The 19,855-nt window shown below is 41.1% G+C and overlaps 1 protein-coding gene across 2 annotated transcripts in view; it reads left to right on the top strand.

Annotated features, from left to right (window-relative positions):
* Positions 1-19,855, top strand: part of kiaa0586 (KIAA0586 ortholog) — a 54,877-nt gene that overhangs the window by 22,981 nt on the left and 12,041 nt on the right. Inside the window, exons 8-14 of one of the 2 annotated variants that reach the window (XM_041971774.1) lie at positions 9,027-9,177; positions 11,087-11,622; positions 13,105-13,177; positions 14,503-14,661; positions 14,742-14,949; positions 15,038-15,208; positions 17,100-17,221. In XM_041971774.1, coding sequence (XP_041827708.1) covers positions 9,027-9,177; positions 11,087-11,622; positions 13,105-13,177; positions 14,503-14,661; positions 14,742-14,949; positions 15,038-15,208; positions 17,100-17,221 — 1,420 coding nt within the window. Of the gene's footprint in view, positions 1-9,026; positions 9,178-11,083; positions 11,623-13,104; positions 13,178-14,502; positions 14,662-14,741; positions 14,950-15,037; positions 15,209-17,099; positions 17,222-19,855 lie in introns of both variants that reach the window. The other variant, XM_041971773.1, reaches the window with a different exon arrangement.

Here is a 19,855-nt window from a genome sequence, read left to right as displayed (position 1 = left end):
TGTTGAAAATGCAAGAACTGAAAGACAAGCCATAATGAATATTGATACTTACATAAGAAGTAGAAGGCATATATATATATATATATATATATATATATATATATATATATATATATATGTATGTGTGTGTGTGTGTGTGTGTATAAATGTATGTATATATGTGTGTATGCATGGATGGATGGATGGATGGATACATACATACATACATACATACATACACACACACATACATACATACACGCACATACATACACACACATACATACACACACACATACATCGATGGATGGTGCTTTGGCAGACTCAGGCCTGTGTGTTCTTGTCCAGAATGGGTGGTGGAAGGGTTGTAGTGCCTGATGCCAGCAGGCAGGAGCAACCTCCTGTATAGTCGTCAGCAGAGGAGTCTGCTGCTAAAACTGCTCCTCAAACTGTCCAGTATGTCATGGAGGGGGTGGGAGTTGTTTTGTGTAGAAGAATGGTCAGGCTGGGGCCTTCCTCTGCTTCCTTCTGGGTGGGTTCCTGTGTAGACTTCATGGTGGAGGGGGCTGGGACGTGCTCTGGGATTGCTGCTGATCACCTGGGTCTCTGGGCCCTAGTCTGCCTTTAGCCTCTGTAGAGGCGTGGTTGCATTTGCACGATCGCACTCATCTCTGCTCACTCCTCATTCCTCATAATCTGCATGCTGAGTTGTCCAGTGGGTTTATACTCTAAGAAATACTTTTGTTGTTGTTTAGGTCATTTTTAGGTGCAGACTGCAGACTGGGTGATACATGTCAAGATAAAAGCAAATAAATCTTATCTAAACTTTGTCTGAGCAAGGAAACGGAATTGTACTTAAAAAAGAGGAAATTAAGCTATTTGATCTTCAGGGAACTCCTGCAGGTTAAACACAGCAAGCTGAATAAACCTGCTGCTGGAGCTCTGCAGCACGTTCACATTGGGTGATGCTGCTTTAGTCTTCTTTGTCTAAAAAAAGCCCATCCACCCTGCCTTCCTCCATCAGCAGCAGGTTTATAGCTGTGATTGCACCATTTCAGTTTACCCAGTATCACCAGCAGCCTCCCAGCTCTGGCTGCTGGTGTCACCACACACGCTGCTATTATAGCAGCAGCAATGTAGACAGACCATGATGCAGCACTGTCTGGATGATCTGAATAAGAGAAATCTATTAAGAGGTTAGCACAACGTGTCCTCATAACATGAGTAATACCAGTGACCACACAGAGCGGGGACTCCAGGTGGTTTCCTTTCCAGAATATTAAAAAACACACACCATGGTGTGTTTGCACATTAGCATGCATAGAAGGAGCTGCAGCACTGAGCCAAGGGCACCTTTACCATCACACATACACAGTTAATGTGATTTTTTTGCTCAAAGACAAAAAGTCTGCAATGCAGCTGGATACCAAATCTACAGAAGGACCTGTAGCTGCTCATCCAGGACTTCCTCAGACCTCTACCTCTCTGATTGGTCCATAAAGTTCCTGTTTGACTGTTTGCAGAACCGGTTCGAATCCACTGCAGTACTGCAGCTCCCTTTTAATCCCAGTCAGCATGCAGGCATGATGTTTCCAGGACAGCCTCAGTTGTCAGATTAAGAGGCTAAAATGATGTAAAATGAATGTATTAATAGATATAGCAGCATAAAGGCCGACCAGAAGAAGAAAGCAGAATTTATTACTTACAAAGCTTTTTAGAAATAACACACACATCAAAAGTGACCAAGCCTTTTCTCATCTGCACATCATTTTCTCAAGTCTTGGCTTTCAGATAGATAGATAGATAGATTACATTAAAATGATTAAAAGCAAGATAAGTTAAAAGTTACAGTGCAGATTTCATGCATAGACGCATGACAAAATAAATGTTTTTAACCTGGATTTAAAAGTGTCTACGTTTGGTGAAAGTTCAATCTCCACTGGTAATTTTTTCCACTTGTTTGCAGCTTAACAGCTAAATGCTGCTTCTCCATGTTTAGTCTGGACTCTGGTCTGGACTAGTTGACCAGAGTCTTTGGTTCTGATTTTAAGAGCTCGAGTCTCCAAGTGTTTAGCTGACCCTCTTCTCTGCTACCAAACAGAATAATCTCAGTTTTGTCTTCAGTGTCAGACAGAGACTTATATTTATCACAAAGCAAAATTAGGGGTTGCAGGAGCATGCATAGTTGTGAAAGACTCATATAACAAAGATAAAGAAGCAAAACAAACTTACAAATCTATATACCAGGTAATAAACAAAATATACAAATCTATGTACAACATATACAAATCAACAGAACAAGAGAGAATAAGTAAGAAGAATAGGCTGTAGAAGTATGTAAATTTAAATAAGGACGTACAAAATCAAATTAAGAAAAACAATGTGTTAAAAAAGTTGAAGTTAGGAACAATCCCTGAAACATGATTATGGTGTTTTCACATGAGAATGTGCTGACCTTGAGTCCATGATTTAAAGAAATTGTTTTCATGTTTTAATGAATCCGTCCTGCATGTACCATTAAATCTAAAGATGAAGTATATATTCGATCTTAAATTGGCCGTTAAGCAACTCTTCAGTGTCCAGGCAGCAGAAAAGGAAAATTAGCCCCTCATTCTCACATTATGGTCGGATCCATGTTGCCTGTCAGAAACATGCCTACAAGATCACGTTTGCTCTTCTATGATACATGTGTTGAAGAGGACTGGGGTGGTTGCAGCCCTTCATTCGTCTGCCTTTTCTCTGAGCATCACTGCAGCCAATATTTCCCTCCTCTGTTGCCATGCAGGATGTGGTTGCCATGGATACAACGTCTTGGCTCAAAATGTGATTTATTCAGGAATGTGCTGAGGAGACAAAGGTGGGGAGAAATGACACCACAAAAGATTACTGTAAAAACAGTGAAAATGATTTAAATTCAGTGTGAGAGTGGAGAGCTGAGGTCCTTCACTGCCCCCACCTCCATCTTCTCTGTACCCACCTCGTTTTTCACTGCCCCACCTCCATCTTCACTACCCCCACCTCCTTGTTTGCTGCTAGGGATGCACATTTTTACAAACTGAGTGCAAGTACAAGTACTTACGTTTGAGTACTTGCCAATAACGAGTATCGATAAGAGTACTAATAAATCCCATTGCAGTTCATTGGTATGGAGTCTGAACCAGATGCAACGACTGTGTGGTTAATTGTGTGTTATCAGTTTGAAGCTGAGTGAGTCAGAGTCAGTGACAATAGTCCGTTTTGGTGGCTAGCGATGGTTGTTTGGACTCCGTCCATTTTGTCGTTAAGTTTTTTGAAGGACATCTTGAGCTCGGAGAGCAGGGCTGATCTATGGTCAGCTAGTAGCTCTTTATATCCTCCGGGGTTCCTTCACACCAGTTGCTCTGTCTGTGGGGTTGTTGCCATGGGGACTACCCTTGTCTGGGTGGCTGGGGGTCCTGCACTGCAGCCCTGTGGCTGTGGTGTGGACCTCAGCCTGCCCTGACCTGGGTGGTTCCTGTGGGAACGCCCTCTGTGGTCATGGGTGGGCTGGCTTCCGGTGTGACTGGATTTCTCAAGACACGTTTCCTCACAGCCGCGTCAAGCCAAATGTTTTCATTTTATTATTATTTTTATACTTTATTTCAGTTCAGAGACAGTTATTAGGGACGGGACTTCATGTTTGTACAGAATGAGGTATGGCCGGGTGGGGGGAGTGTACATGTGCATTGTTTGTATGTGTGTAAGTTTGTGTGCGATTGTGCTTTTTAATTTTAAATTTTTATGTTTTGTCCTATTCTTTTATGTGTGAAGGCTTTTAAATGGAGTTTTTATTATGTACAGCACTTTGTGTTGCTTTGTGCATGAAAAGTACTCTATAAATAAGATTTGATTGGATTTGCTTTAATGTCATGTTTGCTAACATGGGCATCAGCTTGGTCTTTTCATTTGGTTTTTTGGAGGTTTATGTGTTAATACATTTTAAAAAGTGCTTCAGTTCCACAGATTAATGTCTTCGCATTTACTTAAGTTTGAAAGCATTTTTCACATTGGTATCAGTTTTGTAGTATCAGAGCACTTTTCTGAATACAGAGTACAAGTACACACACATGGTATCGGACTGATACCAGAAACTGGTATTGGTATTGGTGCATCCTAATTTACTGCTCCCACCTCCATCTTCACTGTCTGAGACAGGCATGCCAGCACTCCCAGCATCCCTCACTCCACATCATTCCTACCCCCTCATATCAACACCTCAGTGTCTCAGTCTTCCACCCCTCCCCCAGGTCTGTGATTGACAAATGAGCTTTTTCTGCCACCAGCTCTCTGTTCTGCAGCATCACTCTGTTTAAAAATGAGAAAGAAAGAAAAAGACAAACGTCCACCCAGGTGGAAGTAGGACATCCAGTCTGTCACACCCAGAGTCAGACCAGGACTCATGTCAGTCTTTAATCTTCATGTGATCAGATTTAGCCTTTTTGACCTCGTTATCGCAAGGTCTATATTTTCTGCCTCCTGTCTGAAATGACTTACCCAAAATAAATTCAGTATATCTTCACAACAAGGGCTGTATGTATAATTCTGGTCTTTACTTTAAGCTGAGACACGTGAGATTACTACAGAAGTGTCCGAAACAAGATATGTGTTACTATGTCAGAGTAAATTCACCTGGAACACACTAGAAAATGTAAATAGTTATCACCTCCTAAAAGAAAAAAACACATTACTTTCAGTGAAAAGAGGATAGCAGCCTATTTCATTTCATCATCATCATCAGTAATCCCAGGAATGAGAAAAATAGTCGTAGGAAAGAGTTAAGTAATCCTAGGAATGAATAAAGTAATGCTAGGAGTGAGTAAAGTAATGTCTGCACTGTTGTTTGGTGGTTAGCACCGCAGCCTTGCAGCAAGAAGATCGCTGGTTTGAGCCTCAGCTGGGGGGAGCTTCGTACCTGGGGGGCGCTGGCCTTTCTGTGTGGAGTTTGCGTGTATGCATGGATTCTCTCCGGGTACTCTGGCTTCCTCCCTCCGTCCAAAGAGTGTCCAAAGACATGCATGTTAGGTTAATTGGTCACTCTAATGCTCCCTATTGTGAGTGGTTGTTTGTCTCTTTCTGTGTTAGCACTGTGATGGACTGGTGGCCTGTCTAGGGTGTACCTACCTCTCACCTGTTAAAATGCTGGGATAGGCTCCAGCTTATCTGAGAGCTGTAATGGACAAAGTGGTACAGAGAATGAATGAGAATGAATGTCTGAGGAGGAACTGTGCGTGTGTGTAGACGGTAAAAAGTGAACCTGAGCAGTTTTCCAGGTGTTGTAATAGAGGTGTTACGCAGGTAAATATCTCATGAAGCCATTGGCTGATGTTGACGATGGACATCTCCATCAATGGTCAGAGTCAGGAGAATCCAGGGATAGCCCCCACATTCTCCTTAGAAACACCATGAAGAAATGAAGCCCAAGATGGTCTATGATAGGAAGGTTGAATACTCCACTATAAAATCCCATCTCCATGGAAACCAGCAAGACCTTCACGAACTAATGCGGACTTCAAGTTGTTATCCATACTCCAACTTTTCTGACCTTGTCCCAAGATTTGGAGAGTAATGATCCTAAACACACCTCAAAATCCACAACAGGCTACCTCAAGAGGCACAAACTGAAGGTTTTACTACGATCCTCACCATCTCCCGACCTAAACATTGACACTCTGTGAATAGACCGCAAAAGATCAGTGCATGCAAAACGGCTGAGGAATCTCATAGAACTGGAAGACCTTTTCAAGGAATACTTGTGGAAAATCCCTCAAACAAGAACGGAGACTCTTGTTGGCTTGTTGGCTAGAACAAGTGTCTACAAGCTATGATACTAGGCAATAACCATGCAGAGTTCCCAAACTTTTGCTTTGGGTCTTTTTCCTTTTCTGTCATAATAAAAATGTAAAAGATGGAAGACAAAAATTTGTTACTAAATTATAAAGGGAATATATCACCTTTAACTTTCTGCCTTGATATAAAATATATAAACTATCAAATTTATTAATAAAATGATTTTATAAATAACATTTTATCAATAAAAGTTAAAGTGAACATTTAATTTATTCTACAAATGTATATATTGTTCAATATATAACTATGTATAAAATATAAATATTTTCTTAGGCTATAACGTGCTAGTAGCATTAACTAATTTTAATTAATTGCATTAATATTTTTAATGCAATTAATACATGACAAACCCCGTGCATTCATCATTTCCCTGTTATGACGGCAGGACGTAAAGAAGGACGATGGAAAAAATCAGCTGGGTGGCTCGATGGATAAACACAGCATTAATGGAGCAACCCATGGACGTCGCTTCCATGGAGAATGAGAGTATTTTAACACCCACGCTTTTCCTGCGTGTTGCACCAATGTGTCTGCTCCAGAGGATCTCTGGTCGTCTATGTATGTGCAACAGCTGCTTCCTCCCTCTCCTCTCATGTTGTTCCATGAATCATGACGGCTGTCTGTGGGCAGCTGATCGGCATTTCTCTCTTGTTGCGTTTGTTTATGGTTCAGCTGAGAAGGAGGAAACTAGCAGATCATGGTTCACACCGGCACATATTTACCCAAAAGTATTGTTTTTAGAAGGACCTTCTCTAACACAGTAGCCGGCTGGTGGTACACAGGGCTTATACTTCAGCCCTAGAAAAGTTCTGCTGGGGTGCCAGGCAGGAGCACTGACCAGAAAAAGGGGGGCACAAATGAGACCTTTTTTAGGTCTAGATTTTATGAAACCTTTACCTGATTGCTACAACTAAGGTGATCATCTAATGTAAAAAGTGAAGAAAAACTAGTAAAACAAACAGCCAATGATATATTTTATCAACATGGCCTGATGGTTCAAAAACTTTAATCCGGATAAAAGCTATCCAGTTTTGGGAATCCCATTTTAGGGGAACGCAGATCACAACCCAGCTTACTTTTACCCCAGTTGTTCAAAGCAAAATAGGATTGGATCACCCTGATCCAGAATCCTGTTTTTCAGTATCACCAAATCCAGATTTCCAGTATGTAAATCAACGTGGGCTTCCAGCTATGTGAAGAACAACAGGTAGAAGAGCCAGTATAGGGTCATGTGAAGTGATATTTATTGTGAAACAACACACAGAAACCATAAACATCCACTTCTACTTATGATTGTAGGACATCTCTTTGGAGCCACAACACATATAAAACAAGTACATTGTGGATAGTGTGAAAACATCTTGAAGAAAAAAGGGCTCCATGTCCACATGTTACCAGACTAGAGTGTTCAGGGTTCCTCATCTGAGGAGGGGAGGCACAGCATCAACATCCAACTTGTGGGTGACGCTGACCTCACCTTAACAAACTGTGTGGTGAAATTGCTAGGGTGTGTTCATGATGCTCGTATCCCGAGGTAGAGTGCCTTGTACAGAGAGCTCCAAAACAACCGACCGGATGGCATCATATTAGGGGACATGGCCGATCCACTCCTACCATGGCTGATGACGCCCTTTCTTTTCTGCGGCCACACCAGCCCAGGTGTGCTTCAACGCTGCTCATAGCAGAACGAGATGTGCAATCGAGTGTTTAAATGGAGTTCTGAAGAGACGATTTGCATGCCTTTACTTTCAGGTGGAACCAGAGGGACCCATAATATGTGCATGTATTGTCCTGCATAACATTGCAGCCAGGTGGACTGTCCCTCTCTATGACAGTGTTAATGACACACTTGAGCCTCATGTGGAGGTACCGGACCCACCTCCAGCATTCTGTAAGAATGAGGGACGGACGGGACGTGTAGCGAGGGATGAAATTGAAATGTCTTTTTTTGACAGGTTCTTTTCTAATTACGCAGTGATGAATAACAGGAAAATTGATTATTTTATTTGCAGTTGTTATTGGATTTGTTCGGGTGTTTATTTCATGAGGATATGATATATATTCTAATATTTTTATTTAGTTTTCAGTTATATGGATTGTGATCTACAAACATTACAGTTACTAACTTTACATTACATGTACTCCACACACACACACACACACACACACACAAAAAAAAAATACTACTAGCTGACTCGAAGACAAAAAGTTTAATGACGTTCTAATTATTCTAGTAGGTTTAAGCGACACAGATAGTCACTACTACTTATAAATACAGTTGCCGCCGACACAGCAACCTTCAATTTGATTTTAAAAATGCTGTTTGTCCTTGTATTAGGTTAACTGTGACACAGTCAATCACAATCAATTAAGACTTTACTCCCGCTTGTTTCGGCATTTGAATTTGTACCCAGCAGATGTAACTTTGAAAGTTTATTCTTTAATTTAACCCATTTGGTGGGGACGGCATGGGCATTACTAGTCTCAGAAAAGCAGAGGAGTGGCAGCAGGTGACAGAATCTATCAACGCCGGGTCAGAGGGCAAGATACGCCAAAGGCAGCTGGGTGGGTGGTGCTACAGCTGTGGTTGGAGAGGGTGAGGCCAGAGACTCCACCCAGCACTGCAGCAGCCATGTCCTCAGAGGAAGTCCTGCAGGTGCAGAGGGAAACATATATATATATATATATATGAATCAATAAAACTACACCTCTTGCATGTTTCATAAGCATTGCATTACTTCTAGAGGCTCCAGCCTCCAGTCTGTGCCCAGATGGATGAGTCATTGGTGGACATGTTTGGTTAATGATAGCCAATTCTCATTTTAAATTTCATCTTATTCTCACGTGGTGTTCCTATTGCAACTTCAGTTCATCAATCTCCCCCAGTATAGGAAAGTTATTGTAACATTGGGACAAACCAATGATGTCGTCTAACACGTCTGGCATCACACAGCTGAAGATTGGCTGTGATATCCCGACCTGTCAGCCAGTTCCTTCTGGAAGGTGCTGGTTGCTAAAAACCAGTGTTGTCATCACTTGCAGAAGGACTGACATGACCTGGTTCTCCTGGTGCATCTCTGTAACGCCAAAGGTCCAAAGCATCACAGAGGTCCAAGAGTTTTTGTACGAATGCCAGCTTTACAAATGAGGCCTCTGGTCTCTGTCTGTTATTCTTGTTTCAGGAGAGATGAGCTGCATCTGCAGAGTGTTTCCAAGACTGAAGCTTCTCACCCACAGAGTTCAGCCTGTCACAGTCAGGAGGCTGTGAGGAGCGCTAATGAGATGCTGAGGAGGATGGGAAGTCTGGCCGCTGAGATGAAGTTGCTGTTGACGGTGAGCCAATTGAAACTATCTCGGTCAGATGGTTGAAACCATTGGCTTTACACCCGTGGGGAGTGTGGGTGTTTTGACACCCTTCCTGGTCAGAGGGTTCAACACTCACACCTTTTCTGCTGTATTTTTTATTTATTTATTTTTTTGTGAAGTTGATATTGCTGCTCCAGTTGCTCTGTTTGTCTGTGCTGCCTCCTCTCCCCTCTTTCCTGTTCCTTGAATCATGACATGGCTGTGAGCGTAACTGGCTTTTCTTACACAAGTACCATCTCTCTTGTATGTTTATCGTTCAGTTTGCACTAAGAAAGAGGAAACTAGCAGGATGTTGACTAGAGCCAGACAAATTTGGATTTTTTGAGCCAGATTCTAATATTTGTCAGTAAAAGAAATTCTGATAATCGATTAATCGGCCTAATAATTAAAAAATATATATAAATAAATAAGGTCTATTTATTTTATTTTAAATTCGCATTGTGAATTTTTCTTTCTATGGAGCATGCATTAATATAGCTACTACTTGTACTAATGAATTTACCTTTAGATTTAGAAGTTACTAGCAAAACATTATTTATGCAGCCATCTGATGCCCATCCATCCATCCATCCATCCATCCATCCATCAACTCATTTCAACCGCATGTATTCGTGATCTCGTTCTTTCGGTCATTACACAGTTTGTACCCGATGACAGAGCCAGCATTCTCTGTGTTCAGTCTGATGGTGTTGCTGCTCCGATGCTGCTTCTCCAGCACACAACAGCAAAGAAAAGCACACTGGAGATGACAGACTAGTAAAGGATCTCCAACATTTTAGTGCAGACATTGAAAGACCTGAGTTGATCTGAGAAGTAGAGCCTGCTCATCCTTGTATACAGCATCTGTCCTGGGGCAGATCCCATCCGGAAGTTACAAAAGTTCTTCTCCAGTGCTGTACATTACATGCTGCATTCACTGACACTTTGAACTTCTGAGGTTTACCTAAGTGAAGGTTAGTTTACACCAAATATTTGTTAGCAATTTGTTACCCCCAATCATCTCTTTTAATTCAGATACACAGCCCTCTGATGGTATAATTGGTAATTTGTTAATTCATTACTCCCAAGCCACAGTTATGGTTCAGAAGGAATCCTGACTTTGTTCATCAGTGTGATCATACTGGAAGTAGCTGAAAACATCAGATCACCCACCCACGCCCGGTGACAAACCACATCTCCAGATGGAAACCAAACATAGGGAAACCAAAAAGTTTCAAAGTTTCTGTTTCAAGTTGCTGTTATCCTAACAAATCAAATGAAATCAAACTTTATTTATAAAGCACTTTTCATGCTAAAGGCAACAGAAAGTGCTTTACATTATAAAAAGCAATTCATGCGTATTAAAATAAAAAAAAAGTCTTTATACACCAAAATAGATAACATAGCAATTAAAAAAAAAAACACTTATTCACATACAGTCGCACATGCACATATGTATGCACACACAAAAAAAAAACATAAAGAACTTCATAAAATAATGTGCTAAAAAAGTAATGAAGTTGAATAAAATTAAAATAAAATTATATAAAATAAATTAAGATCAAATAAAATTCAGTTGAAAGCTAAACTAAAAAGGTGGGTCTTTGAGCCTCCTTTTAAAAACATCAACAGTCTCTGCAGCCCTGGCGTTCTCTGGCAGACTGTTCCACAGACAAGGGCCGTAATAATGAAAAGAGGCCTCGCCATAGGTTTGGTCCTTACTCTTGGAACAACTAAGAGGCCGGTACCAGAGGACCTTAGGGTCCACGAAGGCTCATAATTTGAAAGTAAGTCAGATAAATAAGAAGGACCAAGACCATTAAGACCTTTATAAACCAGTAAAAGAACCTTAAAATCAATCCTGGTTTAGGTCTGGTTTTTTTCTCTCATCCAGCAGCCAGAGGACTCACCAGAATCCATCAGACCTGCCCCAGACCCGCTCCAGGTCCAAGAAAACCAACTTCAGTCCCAAGAAGACCAGCTTCAATCCCATCAGTCCCAGTCCCATCAAGACCAACCCTCAAGAAACTATTCCCAAAACAATCAGTTCCCAATCAAACACTCCCAGTTCCACCAAAGACAGTCTAACCAGAAGAGATCTCAAGACCAGCAGTCCTACGAGTACCAGTCCCCATCCCAAAACTTGCTGTCCCATCAAACAACATCCCAACGTAAACCGCCACAGTCTCCTCACTGCCTGTTTCATCAAGACCTGTCTCACCAGAACCACATCCATCAACCTCAGTTCCAACTGTACCAGCCTCCACTAGTTCAGAAGAAATCCTCAAGTCCATCCATGCTAGAGGAGGCTGGACAGGTTCTTCGTCAGGCTCAGAGACAGAAGAAAGTTCTGGAGGAGAACTTAGAAGCTCTGCTGAAAACCAAGACTGGAGAGATCCTTCACTGCCAGCTGGAAGCCCTGGCTGCTAACAGGTAACCAGTGCTAACAAGCAGCTAATACTAGCAGGTAGCTAATACTAACAGATAACTTGTACTGTAAGGTAATTAAGGCTGTCATGTAACTAATGCTAACAGGGAGCTAATGCTGGGAGGTAACTGTTGCTAACAAGTAACTAATGTTAACATGTAACTGATACTAACAGGTAGCTAATGCTGACAGGCAACTAATGCTAAAAATAACTAATGCTATCAGATATCTAATGTTAACTATTGCTAATAGGTAGCTAATGCTAACAATAACTAATGCTGAGGTAGATGCTAAAGCTAACACATAGCTAATGCTAATAGGCAGCTAATGCTGAGAGGTAGCTAATGCTAACATCTGAAAAGATGAGGCTAATCTGCTGTTTTTCTCTGCTGTGATTTTTTGTCATTATCATATCATGTATTTTGCAGTGTTGGTTTGTCTGTTTGTTAGCAACATAACTCAAAAAGTTATGGATGGATTTTAATTAAATTTGCAGGAGATCTCAGAAATGTAATAAGGAACATTAGGTAATAGATTTTGGGAGTGATCTGGATCACCGCCCAAATCCAGGAATTTTTCTTTACTATGGGGAGATAGGGATAATTTTGCCATTAGAGCTTCTAACTTAAAAATAATGCCCACAATCATAAGGGGAAAAAACTTATGATGACTTGGTGGAGGTCTGCGCTCTCAGTGCTTCTAGTGTTATGTTTATTTCTGATTTGTCAGGTTTAGAGGAAAGATTGTTGATTTATTTTACTTTATCAGAACATTTTTCTTATTTTACTTCAGAAAATATAAGATAATTTTGGATCTGTTGACTTTAACAGATGGATGCTGTGTTGTGCTGCATATTAAGGAGCAAAGTGAAAATCCCCTTGTCTTAATCTGTAAAATAGACTTTTTTAAGGATTTTTTGGGGCTTTTGTGGTCTTTATTTTCAACAGTAACTTGACAGGAAAGCGATCAGAAAGAGTGGGTAACAACATGCAGCAAAGGGCCCCAGGCCAGAACTCAAACCTCGGCCGACTACACCGAGAAGCTATAGCCTCTGTACGCAGCCCGGATGCTCAACCCGTTGAGCCAAACTTCCGTGAAATGTACATCTTTGACTTTACCTTCATACATATCTTCAGCACAGGTTTGGTGCTGTGAATGTATTCGGGATCGGAATGAGAAGGTGCTTCTGAAGCTATTTTGTACAAATTTGTAAATTTAGGTTTTTAAATAGTTTTTATTGACGTGTTGAGATGTGATCAGCAACATTTTGTCCATATCTGTCCCTGCATGTTTGTGACAGTGAGCAGGAACTGTTCCATCAGTATCACTTTGAGTGACAGCTGTCTCTGATTCCTAAATATTTACTTCAAATTTACCTCACTGCAGGCTATTAGTCTCCTAAGCATTTTCCAGACTACTGAATGTTCCAGAGAGACACACCAGAAAGATGAGAGGAAAACTAGGGAATGTGTTTGTGTCCTCTGCAGAGACTGGACTGAGGAGGTTTGGATCAAGAAAACCGTGGATACTTGGATCAATACTTTAACAAGCGACATCCAGGTGAATGTCTTGGAAGTCCTGGAAATCATGTGATGCTGTTGTGAACATCTGAACACGTTACATTTGTTTTTAGCGTGACTAGATTCAATTTTGTCTATTCCAGTTGTAGTTGTAAGGACTCTTTTGATCAGACAAAGAGTTTTTTTAACGAGTTGTAATTTGACCTTGAAATGTTTCGACTGGAGCTGCACTCTTCAGAAAATATAATCTGACATGTGTCATGACGTGTCTTTATGAGCTGATGACATCCCAGAGGTGTGACCAGCCTTCTGCCACCTGATGGTCTTTGCAGAAGAGAATCCCATGTGTGGGATAGCATGAAAGCCCCCTCATCACAGTTGATGGTGTTCTTGGCTTGCTTCCAAATTTCTATGGCCTCCTTGAACCAGCGTTTGAATTTGTTGCTCAACGATATGATAACTTTTGTGTTGTCCCAGTCCATGATATGGTTTTTCTTTTGCAGTGGTCTGATGTGGCTGATTTTAAGTTCACCTGTTCTGCTTTTTCTTTTGTGATCTTGTGAGGCATCCTGTTGTTTCCTTTTCACATTCTTTTTTGTGTTAGTTTTTTCTTGTGTTAAGTCTTCTCCGGGTCTCTCCTATGTACGTTTTTCCACATATTTTGCACGGGATTTCATATATTACGTTGCATTTTTGGTCCAAGTCAATCTTGTCTTATGGGTGTACCAAGAGCTGGTGGAGTTTTATGTGTGGTGTTTTAATTGCATTGATTTAGTGTTTTCTCTTTGTTCTCTGTATGCGTTCACCGATTCCCCTGATGTATGGTATGGTCACCATGTCCTTGTTGCTGTTTTAGTTTTTTTGTTTGGGTTTTGTTCTGTTTCCTTCATGCTTGTCTTTGTTTTTGCTTTGATATTGGCAGTGTGTCAGTGCGTGTTGTATATGATCTTTATCCCCATGTTTGTCCTCCTCTTCGGTGATGATACTGGCCCATTCATAAAGCGTCCTGACTACAGAAAGTTTGTGTGTTATGGGGTATTTCGAAGACCAGAGAAGGTATTGATCGGTGTGTGTGGGCTTTCTGTATACTGTGATTTTTATACTGCCGTTGTTATTGTGATGGATTTTCATGTCCAGGATGTTTATGACTTATGGTTCGGTTTGGTCCCTCTTAATGTGTGAGCTGATAAAAACACATTACGACACATCTGATGATGTTTTCTGAAGAAGACTGAAGTTTCAGTCGAAACATGTCAAGGTAAAATTACAACTCCTTAAAAAACTCTTTGTCTGATCAAAAGAATTCTTACAACTATGTTTGTTTTTCTTCTGTCCTGAGACTAATGGTCCTCTGGTCCTCCTCAGGCTGAGGTGTCCTCTGTGGATGCTGCTGGCTGCAGGTCTGCAGACACTGTCACGTCACAGCAGAAGGCTGCAGGAACAGGGAGGCCTGCGAGCAAGCTCAGAGCAACAAGACCAATGATGGAAAAAAAAAGAAGACGTCAGCCAGCCGGACCAAGAATGGTCATATTTTGTTCTACTAACAGTGATTGATTTAATTGATCAGCAACATACAGGTAATCATTGTGTTGTTGGTGCTGCAGGAGGCGGAGTCTCTCAGAGTCACAGGTATACAGACATCCACCCAGCAGGCAGAGGTGGACAGAGAGTTGCACCTGAGCCGTATGTATGGTAAAGTCCCGTACAACGGTCTGAGACGAACCCTGAAGAAGAGCCCGTACCTTCAGTTCAGCTCTCCACCATCACCACTGAGCAGGAAGTCCCGGCCCCGCCTGGTGGAGAGCATCAGAGGTTAGGACTGATCACAGATGATCAGCTGTACATACTGTGTCTCTGTTTGACATGTTGGTCCATGTATCCATCTCTTCTCTCCTCTCAGGCGTCAGGCTGAAGTCCTGTAAGACTCAGACCAGTTTTGCACCTCCCTTCAGCCCATCACCTGGACAACCTCAACAACACCATGTTTTCATCTCCTCCTACCAAACCTCACATGAACCCGCTAACCTCACCATGCACAACAGCTTCCCTGTTACCATGGCAATCCCTCTGGGTAAGCACTCTGGATCACCAGGATTACCAGGATTAATTATATTGATATATAAAGTTTTCAGATGTAAATGAAAGTCAAACCCAAATGTTGAACAAATGAAAAAAAGTTTTCTGTTTCTCAGGGATATTGATAATTACCTATAAGGCATTTTTCCAGAACATTAGTTTACTATAACAGCCAGGCGTTATTGAATGCAGAAATCTTCTTTATCACTTCTCTGCGAAAGTATCGTCTAAAACAGCATGAGTCAAACTCATCTTCGTTCATGTTTCACATTCAACTCAATTTGGTCCCCAGCAGGTCGGACTAGTAAAATAACAGCATAGTAACTAAAAAATATTCAAAATTTCACATTTTCCCATTTGTTTAAGTGCAAAGAATTAAGTACATTATCAAGATGTTTACATGTAATGAATTCTTCTTTTAGAAAACATCATGAACAACCTGAAATTTCTGGAGAAAAATAAATAAAGTTTCAATGAGATTTAGCCTCAGCTACACATTTACTCATTTTATTTATTTATTTATTTTAAAAAATATAATTTATAGTACTGGGCACGTTATCGCATTAACGCATGAATTAATTGATGCTGTTATTTTATTTATTTATTTATTTTTTATCCCGCATTAGGGTTTGTTTTTTTTCCCAAAGTTCATGCTCACTAGCTCTGAACATGCAGAAGCTGTGTCCCAGTTCAAGGTCTACACACGTCAAAGTTTGCTTACCGTTCTGTTTTCATATCATAGGAGTGAAAGCTAGTAAACGTTAACACTGACTGAGTAATAATAAAAAAAAGACAAATTATCTGAGGCTTTCTTGTTTTCCAGCCGGTAGACACTTCATTAACCCCTTAAAAATCCACAAATATGAAATATAACAGAATTTTTAATTTAACAAACATGTTTTTAATGGACTTAGTTTTGTCACATTTCACCAAATGCTCTTTCAGTGCCAGTTAAACCTTCAGCTTCAACTGGTACGTCCAATGTCTCTATCTGCAATGTACAGTCTGACATCCAGTCATAGTCAAACACATACAAGGATCCTGCATTGCCCATAATATCGTGCCCAGTTCCTCTGTTTTATAGGTCAGACATTTCCCATTCTGCATTAGTTTAGCTAGTCTTGTGCGACCACCTGAACCCAGCCAAATGCAGCCCAGTCCAGCCCAGATCAACCCAGCCCAGCCAAACCCAGCCCAGTTCAGATCAACCCAGTTCGGCCCAGATGCAGTAACATAGCAGTTTTTTGTCTTAGTTACATGACAGATGTCCACAGGTTCAGCTCTTTCTTTGATATCTGAGGGTTTTTCTGACTACAGTTCTGCAGATCAAAATGAACTTCTGATGTGAAGCCCCAGATTGATATGGTCTGAGCAAGATGATGATGATGAAGAGATGTTTAGAACAATAAAAAACATCTGTTACTGCTCCCAGCTGCTTCCTCTGCTTTATGAGACCAGAAGATCCTCCAGACTCCTGGAGATGGATAGCTTTCAGCAGCTGCAGATAAGCAAAGAGAAGTTGTCGCTTCTAGAAGCAGATGGAGGCTCTAAAAACATTTAGTTTGTCCAGAATTAGTGACTCTTCACCAGAGAACCTCGTCATCAGACAGTAACCTCCATTATGTGACTGACTGATCTAGAAAAATAATAATCTGACCTGAGTTATATTCATAATACATTAATATTAGAAAAAACTTATGACAGAAACAAATGTGAAAGTTTTTATTAAGTGTTTAAGTTAATTAAAAATAATTAAAAAATTAATTAAAAAATAGTAATAATAATGATTATAGATAAAGATGAAAGCATCAGAATAATTAAACAAAAGCATGAGACAATAAACTAAATATTTACTGATGAGTTAATGAACGAAACTTCTGCTGCAGGTCGACCCAGGACAGAGCCCTCCTCCAGGACTGACCCCTCCTTCAGGTGTGAGCGTACTCAGGAAGACACATCAGTCTCAACTAGCGTGGTAACCGTGGGCAACGGAGTATCTGACCAACAGGTGAGCTGTGGCTCATCACTTCATAGATGTGTCAGTTGCGCCCCCTGCTGCCTGAACACACACACGCAAGCACACAGGCACACACACACACAATTCCTGAAAATGCATCTAATGTCAGTACCATGGTAACCAGTAAAACTGGTAAGGATTTCTGTAGTAAACAAATTATTCCCATTTCTGCACAAACTGAACAATCAAACCTGGTTGTCAAAGTTCGTTCAGCTGGTAAATCCCTCTCTACCTCTCTTCTTCTCTCCCTCTCTTCATCTGATGGTGCCCATCCCAGTCCACACCTCCTTGATTTTGTTGTCCTGAAGCCTGGACTCTAGTTCCCTCCTGGACATGTCCTTCCTCTGCCTCAACTTCTGTTTTTTAGGTCTTGTTGAACTTTGATCAGCTTATCAGCTGGATAGCTCAGATGGCAGAGCATCTGTTTCCCATGCAGTAGACCAGAGTTTGTATCCCCCAGGGGACGAATATTAACACCTTCCGGTTGGGTCCTTAGGCGAGACCCTTAACGCTACTGCTTAACCACTGTAAGTCGCTTTGGTGATAAAAGCTAAATGACTGATAATAATAATATCTGTTTCCTGATCTGAAGGATTAGGGTTCTACTGTTCCTCTTGTTTCTTCTCGCTGCCTACAAACATTTGGGACATCTATATCCATCCTTGGTGTTTGTCCAAGTCCATCATATAACTGAGCTCTGTGGGCAGACATGATGAGCTTTACCAAGCAGCAGCATCAGGTGAAGAAGCAGGGACACTGCTCCATGTGGCAGAGATGGTTAGAGCTTATGCACACCACGGCCATCACCACTATGAACATGGTACTGTGGTCCAGGTTCTGGCTGGATCTCACTGTTTTGGGACAGTAATCTCTGTGATGAGGAAAACACAGAATCTGAGAATTTGAAAATAAAACTGCAACCAGCTGTAAAACCTGGAATATGGTGGATATGATCTGCTGTCCCTGCTAATCTTAGAGTTTTTCATGGTGTCTGAACCATGAATGAACCAGGAAACCAGATGATGTTGAAGATGAAGTGAAACGTATTCTGCTGCTGCAGCTTCCTGTCCATGTGATGCCACCTGAACTGGCAGGACGGCTCAGAGACCCAACAGAAACACCAACGTTGTCCCAGAAATGAAGACATGCTGTCATAAGAGTCTCAAGAAAATTTAAGCTGTCTCCATTTCTGGTGATGTGTTACAAACAAGGAGGAACATTGTCAGAAAACCAGAGTATCCTCTGTCACGTGGTTCCCAACCTGGGTTCCGGGACTACCCCAAAGAGGGTCCCCTAAAGAGCACAGGGGGTCCCCAAGGCTTTGAACATTCAGAGCCTCTGTGATCAATGTCTTCACAGTTTAAGAAAAAAAAATAAAGCTATATGTTGTTATTTTAACTTTGGCTTGATGGAAAGACATGACTACAGGAATATAGTATTTATGATAAGTAAAATTAATTTTTGAAAGCATAAAACCAGCATACTTTCAGCACGTGGTGGGGCAGTGGGTCCATGGCTTTTTAGTGTTTGGATGAAGGGGGTCCCAAAGGAAAATAGGTTGGGAACCACTGCCCAATCTGACTCACTTACTTCGAGTGTTTGGGCTGCAGCTGGAGGCGGTCCTGAAGAAGATCCGTGGAAAAATATCAGTTCACAGAACTACTGTTTTTTTTTATTTTATTTAACCTTTATTTAACCAGGTAAAAAATGTTTGAGAACCAGTTCTCATTTGCAAACATGACCTGGCCCCAGAGGAATAAATAACGCACATACATACAAACATACAACTGTGCATACACAAGAACCACAATACAACAATACAAAAAATACACCTAACAACGCAGAGCAAATACAAATATATAAAAATGAAAGGGGGAAGGAGGTAGGTCTCAGTATATGGAACAGATCTATGTGAAAAGATAAGCATAAGTGAGAGTCAGCATCGTCAGCATGCTGACTGTAGGAGAGACTGACGTGGATTAAACTTAATAATAATCATTTAAGAAAGAAAAAAAAGGATTTTTGAGATGTTAAACTGAACTGGTTGAGCAGCCGGATCATATACAGAAACTACACCTCTTCCATGTAGCTGCCACAGCTTTGATTCCCAGCCTGGAGCCCTTTGCTACAGGTCACCTTCTCTGTCTCTGACCTCTTTTCCTGTCCAGCTGCTGGGCCAAAAAGACCTCTAGAGAGATAATAATATATTTTAGAAACTGAAATATTCCTGTTGAACTGTTGACACTTTTACCCCCCAGTTTTCTGTGGGTACATTAACTTTAAGATGGACCAGTGGTTGTCTCAGTGGTGTGTGGTTTTACTGGAGTGTGTATGTGGTATTTTATCACTGTTCCTTCTATGTTTTCTGTGGTGATGTATGGAAATACAACCATGCCAATGGTTTTTGTTTTCTGTGTAATCGTCTTCGTCCTCCCTGCCACGTTTCTTTAAGTGACTTGTTCCCTTCCCCACCCTGTGGCCCATCATGGATATTAGTCATTTGACAGAGCGTTTTTATTTGTTTTTCCTCCTCCCCTGTCTTGTGGGTTTCTGACTATGGTGACCCGGTCATATAGAGTCCTGATTACTTACAGTTTGTGGGTTGGGTGTCTATAACAGATCAGC

The sequence above is a fragment of the Melanotaenia boesemani genome, chromosome 20 (genome assembly GCF_017639745.1).
Source record: "Melanotaenia boesemani isolate fMelBoe1 chromosome 20, fMelBoe1.pri, whole genome shotgun sequence".
In the NCBI taxonomy this organism is placed as follows: domain Eukaryota; kingdom Metazoa; phylum Chordata; class Actinopteri; order Atheriniformes; family Melanotaeniidae; genus Melanotaenia; species Melanotaenia boesemani.
This window is presented reverse-complemented; position numbering and strand designations above follow the sequence as displayed.